This window comes from Ursus maritimus, unplaced genomic scaffold, assembly GCF_017311325.1.
Source record: "Ursus maritimus isolate PB19 unplaced genomic scaffold, ASM1731132v1 scaffold_3, whole genome shotgun sequence".
NCBI lineage: Eukaryota > Metazoa > Chordata > Mammalia > Carnivora > Ursidae > Ursus > Ursus maritimus.
In genome coordinates, this window is record NW_024425563.1 from 64765493 (window position 1) to 64778246 (window position 12754).

A 12754-nucleotide genomic window follows, 5' to 3' on the forward strand; every position below is an offset into this window, starting at 1 on the left:
GAGATCTGAATCATTCTTGCTCCTTCCTTTCCCTTTCCCTCCATGTCTAGTCTTTTGGTAAATGTTGTCAGTTCTCTCTTCAAAATACATTTTGATGCTAGCTGCTTTTCTCCTTCTGCTTCACCAGGGCAGACCAACGTCACCGCTTGTCCAGTCGTTTAAAATAACCCCTTTATGGGCCTTCTCTCTTCTACCTCAGCCCTCTGTTACCCACCAGGCAGAGTGGTATTTTAAAACCATGAATCAGATCCTATCCTTTTCCTTTTCAAAAAACACTCTGGTGGCTTCTCTCCACACTTAGAACAAGATCCTACCGTTCCCTATGGCCTGTGAGTCCCTTCACGACCTGATTGTAGCTCCTGCCCCCTTCTCCTTTGGGGCCTTCTGCCGGCTACACTGGCCTGCCCTATTTCAGCTCATTCCTGCTCCTGGGTCTTGGCTCTGTCAAGATGGCTCGTTCTTAAGGCTGCAGCTCAGATCTTGCCTAACCTGAGCCTGACTGCCTGGACAAAGACCAGCCATCTCTCCCCTCACTCACCACTCTCACATCCCCCTGTGTATGTCCTCCACAGCAAAATCACTTTTTCAAACCATCTTGCTCATTTCCTGTTCTGCGTATTCCACCAGAGTGTACGTTTTCCTGAAGGCAGGCTCTTTGCCTGGACCCAGCGAAACTCCTGGCCCCAGAAGTAGGCGTGCCGCCTGGTAGCAGCTGTGTAACATGTTGAATAAGTGGAAAGTGAAGAATGCTCAATATTACACTACAGAGAAAATATGTCCTTGGAAACATATCCACTTAGTTTTTCAAAGGCTTTTGGGTCATTCAAGAGAGATGTTCTAATTGCTCAATGTCACCTTCTTATTTTGATTTTTTGGTCTCTGCCCCAGCACATGGGAGAGACACCACCTTGCCGATGCTTCTGTACAGCGGGTAGGCCCCTTTTGCCTTCTCCTCTGGACAAAGAAACATGGGAGACCCATGGCCCTAAATCCTGTCTGTAGAGGACAGCTTGCCTCCTCCCCGTCTCTGTTAGCATGATCACGAGGCCCAGGGAGAGGCTGTGTGTGAAAGCCCTGTGTAAACCGTACCGAGCAGCACGCCGGAGATACTTGTGTCAAGGTTCCGGCTTGCTCTGACTCAGAACTGAATCCGATCCTCTGACACACCTTGACGGTGTCAAGAAACCATAGTGAACTGGGGATGGAAGTATGCTTTTTTTTTCTTTAAAACATAGTCATCCGTCAAATGCTAAAATTTAAAAATAGGAAGACATTTCAATATGTAAACCTTGTTGTTTTCTGCCCTCAGTGGGGCACGGGTAAAACTTTTGTTATTACATAAATATTCCTTCAGTTAGGAAAGTAGAAACTTATATATGGCATGAAATAAAACGTATTCAACGTGTATTGGAATGTATCTGTATTCTAACGGAAGCATGATCACTTACATTTCCGCTGAGTAGGTTATTATATTTTAGATAAGTATATGTTGTCTTATATCAAATTGTACTATTACGCTATCGCTCTATATTTAGCAATGATAATAAAGGCAGACACTTACACACAGATAGAGAACATTTAAAATTTGTTTCCTGTGACTATTCTACTATGTCAGGCTATTTAACATACAAACTAAAACATTTACTAAATGATTCCATATACCAGTGTTCTCCGAAAGTCTCCCACATTTGCTATCATATGGATTTTAGGGGGAAAAAAATCAAGAAAAAACGTGTTCCTTCAAAATGTTATGCTGCCTATTTTACTTTTTGAAACAACCAACACGTTGCCAGAGATATGTCTTAAGGGAGACTCATTATCTCTGGTAGCCCACACGGGAGGCTGACTGGAGGGAGCAGCTGACAGCTCAGTCCTGGCTGAGGGGAGGAGGGAATATTGCCCAGGACCCACCTCTGTCTCCCTGTTCCCCCACCACACTCTTGGCTGCCTTTTCTTTTTCTCTTTGACCTCTTCCTGTAGATGCTGGGAAAATGTGTTATCTTGGAAATCGTGTGAGCTACTCTTAGAATTAAAGACCTTGGATCATAAACTTGAAAATAAAGGAAATTCTAAAACCAAACATCAGCTTTTAAATAACTTTCAATATCATCTCTCCTCTTTGGTATAAGCCTTAAAGTCTCTATGTGGCCTTTTTCTCTGAAGAAAACTTTTGGAAACACACACACACACACACACACGTACATGCACACACGTGTGTAAGTAAAGAAAGAGAGATATTTAGAAAAGTTTAATTCCACCTAATTTACTCTTTCTGGTTTGGTAAAGTGGAGGTGAAACCCTCAAAATACCTAAAGGTGTCAATGGTAGCAAAAGCACTGGTCTCAAGTGTGTGCAAAATTCATCTCCTTTCAGTCTGACTTAAAGTAACAGAGAAATTGTGTGTGTGTGTGTGTGTAATTGTATAGACATATATATCTGATATGTTTTTCATTTAAACTCTGTGTAGTCACCTTAAAATATTGGCCTTAGTGCATTAAGTTACAAAACAAATGTGTTTTGAAATGAGGAAACCATTAAGGTTGACAATTTATGGTTGGTCTTTGTGCTATTTAGTTAAGGGCACATGTGTTTAGCATATGACACAGACATTAGAATCAAAGCTTCTATGTTTCAAAACCTATCAGAAGCGGTCCCTGACATCTGCACCCTTGCAGTGCTCTCTGGCTTTTTTCCAAGTGGAAGAATTCCATATGACATCAGTGGTTATAGTACTTCTATATTGCATCCAAATTTTGACAAGGGCTTCTGAAAGATTTCTAAAATTCTTAAAAAAGCTACACTTCCAAGTAGATAGGAGATATAGTTTTAAATCTGCTTTTGAAATGTGCCTGGAAGAGAAACTGACAATTTGGTTTCTTGCTGAGTGGGAAGCACTCCTCTAGCACCCTGTTCCCCGGACCCAGACTTGCTTGTTGATGGGGAAGGCAAGTTCAAGGATCTTATTTAGTGCTGCCTGTATTTTTTCACTGAACTCCTACGGACGAAAAGGATCCTTTGTGATTTGGGAACAATTATTATGTGACCCTCATCTGCCTTTGAGAGGCCCACTTGACTCTTTGCTCCGGTATTTTCCCCTGCAAAGGCTAATGAGGTGCATGTGACCCAGGGCCTGCTCCATGGACATCGCTGAGGATAAGAGTTTATCCTTGGCCTCCTAGAAGAGACGTGTAAGGAGTAGCTCTCCTGAGCTTCAGAAGGGCAGGTGCATCCTGCCATGCACCTCTCTCAGTTCTTTTAGCCCCCTTGGGTGTGCTAGTTCAAAAGAGAAGAAGCCATTCCTTCCCTAAAGCTTTGGAGCAGATGAAATGGGGCCAGTCCTTGCACAGAGGGACTCTAACTTGCCTGTTAGGGCTCTCAAGGGACCTCTTCACCATCAAGTGGTTGGAATACAATCTCTGGGCAGAAAGGATATGTTGGGTTGTTGCTATTATTATTGTATACTATGTCAATAGACATTATATACTACCAAAATATTTCCAGAATATCATCGCATTTTAAACTCCTCCCTTGCTCTATAGGTCAGGAAATCAGGAAGCAGAAAGCCTGAACACCTTGCCCCTTTACGATAGAAACAGTGTTGATACTATATTGTATTTGTGTATAAGAGGGAGACTGTGAATATGGATGAATAAATGCAAATGAAATGAATGAATAAATCAGAGCAGAGAGACTCGCTCGCCCTGATCTGCAGATGCTTCATCTTCAAAGCTGTCTATCTTCCAGATACCTCGGCATCAGTTAGTGTACAGAGGGATTGTTTGTCTTTCCAGCCTAGTTTTCCCATTGTCCAAACTTAAATTATGTAAACATTAATGAGAAGCACAAATCCAACCCCAAAAGAGTTAAACACTTTTGAAAAGCTTTAAATGTTTGAATATTGTAAATACATGCTTTATTTGACAAAAGTGGCCCATAGTCATAACTTAAAATGCAAAGCTCTGTGAAATTCCACCGAGTATCATTATTCTAAAAATGTTCCCAGCATTTGAATTGCCCCTCTGTTCTCTGCAATGGCTCACATATGTGCACACCACCAACAGGCCATGGCAGAACAGAGGAGCGATTCACACAGAGCTGCGTTAGGAATTTGTGCATTCCGTTGGTGGACATGGACTGGACAAGAAATTCCAGTTTGAACAGTCTCTGACAAGGAGGGCTGGCCTCGGATACAGACTTCATGACAGTGACGTTAAGGGTCTGCGACTCCAAGCTGGAGTGGAAGAAACCCACCTCCCATAATGTGACAGGCAGGACAATCAGCTTAAAACCAGGACTAATTAGAGCCAGAGCCCTATCAAGTTGAAATGCCAGGCAACTTGACCTTTAGATTTCAGAAAAGGTCACATTCAAGACCAGGAAAACTTGACTAGGTGACTTTTCAAGGTTATCCCCCAATTCAGTTCCATGCATGTTTTTTAAAATCAGAGCTATTTTCCAGTCTGTCTTGTGACCTTCAAGGCTGCTTTCATCCCACCTTCCTGTTTTCCTAGCTCTGCATCTCTCTCCCTAGCAGTACATACATACCTCCGCTCCCTTCAGCCCTGGAGACACACGCTAAATCCTCTTAGCACTGGCCACCCAAATCACCATCAACACATTTTCATTTTTAGTCATTCAGACTAGAGGGGCTCTCCCCCTGTGGGAAATTATATTGAATATCATTACAAAAGAGCCTTCTCTTCTGTCATTAGGGACATCAGTATTTCTATTTTCAAGATTTCTAATGCAGCTAAACAAGAAAGACTCTCTCCCTCTCCAATGAGATTCTCAGCACCTTGGCACAAGGGAATCTTTTGTTCATCTTTGATGAGTTGATTTTGAGAAAAGAAACAATCAACACTGGGGATGTACTGTATGGTGACTAATATAACAAAATAAAAATTATAAAAAAAAAATAAAATCAGCTTAATTCTCTATCAAAAAAAAAAAAAAAGAAAGAAAGAAACAATCAACAAATCCTCCCCCCCAATCCTAAAGCAATTTTTTAAATTATCGTGGACTCTGAGACACTGCTGCTTGGCGGTGAATGTTAAAGTTTTAGGAGAGAAATTAATTGGAAGAATGGAAATTATTTTAAATATTTTTAAATTCAAAGCTGGGAAAATATGCTAAGGGAAATGTTATCATGATCTGAGTGCTTGTTTTCCAACACCTTCTTCATTATTTTCACATCTCCCTGATAATTGTGCTGGTAACTGTTCCTGTCTCCCTTTTCACATTAAAGGGTGCCGGTGAGCAGGGACTGAGTGCTATGACAATGGGCAGTCACAACCAATAACGCATTGTCAGTATCAGGTTGTCTACTGAGAAGCCGACAGTAAGCTGAGTTTCCATCGGCATCCTGGCAGCCACGGGGAGGGGCGGCAGAGTTCCTACACCAGTGCATTACAGAACCCATTCCAGAGCTGCACTTATGCTCGTGGTAGCTGGAGACTTCGTAGTTAGATCTAATTTTATTTAAAAGCCAGAAAGGAAGAAACATGAGGCAGTTGCTAATCATCACTTTGACTTATGACTTAGTTGAAATTCAGTCATTCCCTGGTTTCATCATTTAGTAGAATCTTGAGTACTATTCCTTGGAAAAATTTTAAGAAATTTATTCTTTTCACAGTGAATTCAATTTGCTTTTCATTGTCCCCCAAGTAGAAAAGCATGAAATCCCTTTTAAAACAACTGTAACCTGCTTCCACCATCCTCTCAAAGAGTGACAGGGACCTAACAGGCATAGACCAAGGGCGAAGCAGTGATTAGAGCCTTGTCTACAGGTGTGGTGGGGGTAGGAGGACACAGTCTTATTAGGCTGCTTTGTCTCAAGGAGCACTGTCTTCTCAAATGTTGTATTTAAATCTTGTAAAACTCAGAAGGCATAATAGGTTGTTTCATTTTCACTGCTCTACTCGGACCTCTGTTATTTACCAGCTATGTGACCTCACCAAGTTACTTACTCTCCCTGGGACTTAGCCTCCTCATCAGTGGTCTGGAATAATGATGCCTACCTCACACCGTTGTTCTGAGAAATTAATGCAATAATGTCTATAAAACATTTTAATGAATTCTAACACGCTTAAGTCGTAGTAGTCATCACAGCATGCGTTACTGTACCAAATCAAGTACGTTGCAGTATAGATACACAGAGAAAATAAGAATTGGTTTTGGGAAAGATCTGGAATGAGACTAAGTAAAACATTGGGGTAAACCACAAAACTGAGCAGTGGCAATGATGGGGAAATGAGTCAAGCCTTAGACAGCAGGGCACTGTGCAGGTAGTGAGGGCCTCTCAGGGATCTTGTCATGAGGATGTTTTCTTTCTTCTCCTTGAGAGAGCGTGACTGACGGAATGTAGGAAAAGGACTCTCACAGCCACAGACCCACGGTCTTTGCATTAAATGGTAGCTGGAAGAAAGTCCGTGGAGACATTAGCATTTTGCATTTCGCTGCAGCCAATACCAAGAAGGGAGATGGGCTCTGGAGTCCGACCTGGGTTTGAATTGCTCCTGGCTGCATGGTTTTTGGGAAATCATGTATCCTTATCTGGAAGTCTCAATTTCCTTATCTATAAAATGAAGTAAGTTGATGCTGATAGGATCAGATAATGAATGAAAAGTACCTGCTGCATAATAAATTTAATAAGTATTCATTATTTTATTATTAATTATGATAATTTTGATGTTAACCAAAGCAAAGGTTTACCAATGAGAAAAAGAGAATGAATGTGATAGTGTGTTTGGTTTCTTTTCCTTTCTTTTAAAAAGTGAAATTTGTGATATTAATCAATGAATGATTACCAGGACCATCATAAGATTATGTAGGATTTTAAAGGTGCAAGGTTATGGTCTAGGTAGAACCTTCACTGAATCATTTGTTAAATTCACATATATGAGTACCGCAGGTAGTTAGTTCTAAAGTTGGCCATTTCCTGTGAAAATTGGGAGTATCTTAAGTCTAGAATTCCTTTTGTGGGCCAAGAGGAAGCTCTGGGCAATCTAAATAGTTCTGTTTGTTTGCTTTGTGAGGGGTTGGGGTAGGAATCAGGCTGTGTGGTCTTATGAAATTGATGGATACAGTCAAAAATGGCAACTCCAGAATTGGCGGTCAGGGCTGGTGACTGTCTCCCAATGCAAGGGCTCCCTCTGCAGGCTCCAGAAACTCTCAGCTCTTGCGTGGGAAGCTAAGTCCAGCTGTGCAAGGGCCTGTCTTAATTCCTTTTACTTGCGATCGTCACGCCATCCACTGACGATAAAACCACATGTCTGAAAGTGTCATGGTGAACGCACTTCGTAGGTCCCTCTGGTGCTGCACTGTGGCAGACCGGGCGCTAGCAAATGCTCAGGTGAGTCGGGACCATGTTCCTCTTGTATACCTTCACCCAGTGTGGTGGCCTTGTATGGGCATATGGCCCGTGGAACAAAAGACATGATACACCTTCAAGACTGCACCACAGTAGAGAGACAGTATCTCTGTGGATTCCATAGCTCATTAAGTCCTGATATTCCCACGTATTAAAAAGTATGGTACAGAAACACCGAGGAACAGCCCTAAAACCATGTTATAGACCAACTGTAACATCTGCAGAATACGTTAAGCTGAGATGTGGTTTAAAGTCTTTCCGATAAATAAATGCATATATCAGAGTTTATTTACCTAGGTCAAAAGATTATTTGGATAGATAAAACCCAGTTATATGTCAACAATTATATGGGTAAAGTGGACAGCTTATATGAAGGAAACACTGTAGCACCACAGGTGATGTGGGAATCATGCCATCAATGTTCATTGGCCAAGGTTCAAGGATAGAAAAGGCAATAAGGTGTCCATAAGGTCTGCACTCAGCCTTCAGACACTCCTATGTGATGAGAGGGAAACTGAGTAAGAGAGAGAATGAGTAGCAATAATGAACAAGGACAAGGCTGGCCTAAAATATACTCATAATTTATTTCAACTGTTTTTCCCGCTTGCTTTCCCATCTGGGCTCAGTGTGTGTGTGTGTGTGTGTGTGTGTGTGTGTGTGTGTGTGCATATGTATGTGTGTGTATCTGTGTATTAATACTAATTGAGAAGGAAGTTTTAACTAAAATCATCCCAAGAAAAATATCATGAATTGTAGAGTTGAATTCTTTCTTAAAAGAAATATTACTCAATAAAAACATCTCCTACTTTGTGTCCATATTCTTAATTTTTAAGAGGCGTGTAACATTTGGGACATACCAAGAATGCATGAAAGACATGTAAGTTCTAATGATACCAAGTCCACTTGTGTGCTTTCATCCTTTGCCCATCTTTCTATCTTTAAAATCTTGTATTCTTCTCCTTGTTAATGGTGAACATCGTGGCAACTTTCCTCACCTTTACGGGTGAGGTTTTTATTGGATAGTGTTCGTGGGTTTAAAAAAATACTATTAAAACATTTTATTATGAAAATTATTAAGTGCATGTAGAAGTAGAAAGGCTAGTAAAATGAACTCCCATTTACTCATCACACTTGAACAATTATCAGTATGTGGTCCATCTTCTATTTTCCTCTTCCCCCTCTCCCACTGCATTCCTCTGAAGCAAATCCCAGACATCTCCCATATAAAGGTTTAGCATTTGTCTCTCAAATATAAAAGCTCTTTTTAAAAACCTAACTGCAGTACCATTAGCAAACTTAAAAAGCATTAATAATTCCTTAGTATCATCCAATATCCAGTGTTCAAATTTGCCAGCTTGTCTTACAGACTTTTTCTGAATTGGGATCTAAATGACGCCCACACGCTGCATTCAACTGAGATGCTCTTCATCTCTTTTAATCAAAGGTCAGTCATCCTTTGTTTTCCCTGGTGCTTTCTGTGTGGATGAGTTCCTTGACCCTGACGGTCTTGTCGATGCTGTTCTTATGGTGTTAACGTGTTTCTACATCCTCTGGTTGTCCGATTTAGAGACTTGCTCAGATACAGGGTCTGCTCCTCTTAGCAGAAGGCTTTCCAGGTGGGCTGTGTACTCCCCGTCGCGCCACATCGGGCTGCGGACCTGGCTTCCAACCTCACCACGGAAGGGCAGAGGTGACTAGAAGCACAAGAGCGAGCCATTGTATCTGGGGTGGGGTTCATGGTAACCAGACAAGGAAGACAATTATTTTTGATAAAACATGGAATGGTTCTGGGTAAAATCTATTGAACTATGCTTACCTATTTTGCTGGTGGGCGTCAAAATGCAGCAAGTGTGTGAATCAGTCAGGGCTAGCTGGAGACTCTCCCCCAGGGAACTTACAGATACTCCCTCTAAAGGCGTATCTTGAGTAAAGAGGCTTGAAGAAAGGAGAGACAACAGAAATGTATGTAGCCCAGGACTCGTCATGTTCTCTACTTGGAGCTCGGGATATAGGAGTGATCATGTAAGCTGGGAGAAACTTGGGGTCACTCAAAGTTGGGAATCAGAAAGAGAGCGGTGTTAGAGAGATAAATAGTACCTGTGGTCACAAAAGCAGCTATGTACTACGTGGAAGTGATGGAGACAGGAAACCAGAATCACAAAAGTGGCTTGCAGGCACAAGGGAAATCGGTAATTATGAAAATAAGAGATTAAAAGAATTAAGTCAGTAATCAAAGTTTAAACCTTTTCCTTTTCTTTTAAGGCGTTTTCTCTTTAGGATTTATAAGTAGAAAGTAAAGTAAGGATGGGCTGTTTTGCTAGATAAACAACTTCATCATTTCTTATAATCCATGATTTTTGCACTGTTGCATTCTAGAAGCTATTTCGCTCCTAACAGAACATGGATGAAACGGGACCTCAGGCAAAGAGCTTGGGAGATTTAGCTTCAAAGCCTACCTTTGGTTTCTTTCTTTCTTTTTTTCTTTTATATTTTATTGAGGCATATTTTATATACCCTAGAACTCACCCACTCCAAGTATATATTTTAGTGATTTTTAAAGGAAATTTAGCAAGTTGAACGGCCTCACCATAAATCAGTTGTAGAACATTTTCTTCCCCCAGTAAAATCCCTTACACCCATTTACAGTTAATCCTGTCCTAGTTCCTGTTCCTGGTCCCAGGCAATCATGAACTTACTTTCTGTCTCTATAGAAGTGCCTTTTCTGGACATTTCGTACAAATGGAATCAAACAATATGTGGGCTCACAGACCTGGCTCCTTTCACTGAGAATAGCGCTTCTGAGGCTCATCCGTGTTGTGGCTTGTAGCTGTAGTCTGTTCCTTTTCATCGCTGAGTACACCACCTTTTGTCTATCCATGTTTCAGTTAATGGGCATTTAAGTTGTTTCTAGTTTTTAGCTATTCTGAATAATTCTGCTAAGAGCATTCATGTGTAAGTCTTTGTGTGGACACACGTTTTCATTTCCCTTGCGTACAGGAGTGAAATTGCTAGTATACCGTAAATCGATGTTGAACTCTTCAAGAAACTGCCAAACTGGGGCGCCTGAGTGGCTCAGCCGTTAAGCATCTGTCTTCGGTTCAGGTCATGATCCCAGGGTCCTGGAATCGAGCCCAGCATCAGACTCCCTGCTCGGCGGGAAGCCTGCTTCTCCCTCTCCCACTCCCCCTGCTGGTGTTCCCTCTTTCGCTGCCTCTCTCTCTGTCAAATAAATAAATAAAATCTTAAAAAAAAAAAAAAAAACCTGCCAAACTGTTTTCCAAACTGTCTGTACCAGCAGCTTATGAGGGTTCCTCCTTCCCCACATCCTCCTAGTCCTGCTTTTCAATAGCTGTCCAGCTTTAGACTAACTTTAGCTCCCTCTTAAATGAAACAGCTGGGGTGGGCCGCCTGGGTGGCTCAGTCAGTTGAGCGTCTGACTCTTCGTTTTAGCTTAGGTCATGATCTCAGGGTCCTGGGATCGAGCCCCATGTTGGGCTCTATGCTCAGCATGGAGTCTGCTTGAGAGTCTCTCCTCCTTCTGTCCCTCCCACTCCTGCTTTCTCTTTCTCTAAAATAAATAAATAAGTCTTTAAATAACCCAAAAGCCCAGCTGGGGTGAGGAGTTAATATTTCCCAAGTGCCTACTCAGCTAGATAGACAAAATGGCACAAGAGAGGGAGCCACTGTATCTGGGGTGGGGTTCACAGTACCCAGGCAAAGAAGACAATTATTTTTCATAAAACATTGAATGGTTCTGGGTAAACCATTGTGTTTACGTATTGTGTATTACGCGGTGGTGGTCACAATACAATAGATTGTGTGTCTCTATCACAGTGTCTAGACATTTGATAGACATTGTGATAGAGACACTCACATTCTTTGTCCTATTCACTGTCATCCCCAGGAAATGTAAGTATGATTTTGTATATATCTGATGAATGTACTGTGGTTCAGAGATATTAGGTGAGTTAGTCACTGCTAGAACATAGGGTTGTCGTGAGTACTAAATTACACCCAATAGCCTATATGGACATGCACAGCATAGTTCTGGGTACAGAGAAGGTGGCTAATGAAGAGATTTTCGTTTCTCTGCTTCTTCCTGTCATCCACATCTCACACAGATCTAACCACAGGGCCTGAGCTAACCTAATCAGGCCCTACCGCTTTTCTGGGCTACTTGCCTGTCCTAAAAGGCTTTGGGGAATCTGGAAAGCGTGTATAGAGCTTATCCTGTAGCAGCGACTACTTTTAGGGCAGAAGTATCACAAAGTTCATCCTCAACCCCAAATAGCATAATTTTTGTTGCATGAGATAGTAAGAGCAGCTGGTTCAGGATGGGGTTGGAGCTTTCAATGGTTTCTTTTTATTCTTGTCTCTTCTTTCTCCCTGCACTCACAATGGTGGCACTTTCCCAAATTCCAGCAAAGGGAGTTCTGAAAAAAGTACCTTTTAAGGTTGTCAGAAGTTAAGTGACTTGATTGCTTTGAAATGGACCCGTAACAGTTGGCTGGGAGATTACTTAAATGGCAATAAGAAATGAAAACAAAGTGCGATAACACTCCCTTTGTCAAGTACAGGAAAGTGATCCGGGAGGAAAGGGCTCAATATCTTAATCAAATTCCAGGGTTTGGGTTTTAAAATACATTTTATATATGAAAGTTTGTATAAAATTTTTAATATGAAATATGACATTTAATATAAACTATACAACGTAAAGGTTTTTGTTGTTGTTGTTGTTTGTTTTAAATCACTAACTTGTCAGGGGCCTGGGTGGCTCAGTCGTTTAAACGTCTGCCTTAGGCTCAGATCATGATCCCAGGGTCCTGGTATCCAGCCCCACTCGAGCTTACTGCTCAACATGGAGTCTGTTTTTCCCTTACTCTCGCTCTCTCTCAAATAAATAAAATCTTTAAAAAAAAATCACTAATTTGTCATTCATTGTGTTCATTGTGTCTTTTCAGGGAGAGCCTGGTGTCAGAGGCCCCCCAGGCCCCGCTGGGCCTCGGGGCATAGGAACCCAAGGGCCCAAGGTGAGTCTGAAGTCTGTGCTGTGTGAAGATCAGGTACCATCCGTGCTAACCAAGTGAGCATTAACTTCATAGCAAAGGTTTATTTTAGTGTTAACTTATTTTTTCTTGAGGGCTGATGAAAAGTCATATTTTCTCATATTATGTAGCTTTCAGTAAAATAGATCATTTAAGTGCATAAAGCCATTTATAGAATTAGAAAGTGTCTGTTAAGAAAGCGGTTGCAAAATGCTCAAAATATTTCCAGGTTTCTTAGGGGCCGTGCCATCATTAAGGAGCACGTTTTTACTCTGGTCAGAGGCGCCTCAGCGGGCCTTTTAACAGAATGCACGCTAAACTATCTCTTGTGTTAGGTGTG

The 12754-nt window shown here is 41.5% G+C and overlaps 1 protein-coding gene across 1 annotated transcript in view; it reads left to right on the top strand.

Annotated features, from left to right (window-relative positions):
* Window positions 1-12754, top strand: part of COL28A1 (collagen type XXVIII alpha 1 chain) — a 158183-nt gene that overhangs the window by 84138 nt on the left and 61291 nt on the right. Inside the window, exon 26 of the mRNA XM_040644248.1 lies at window positions 12331-12399. Coding sequence (XP_040500182.1) covers window positions 12331-12399 — 69 coding nt within the window. The remainder of the gene's footprint in view (window positions 1-12330; window positions 12400-12754) is intronic.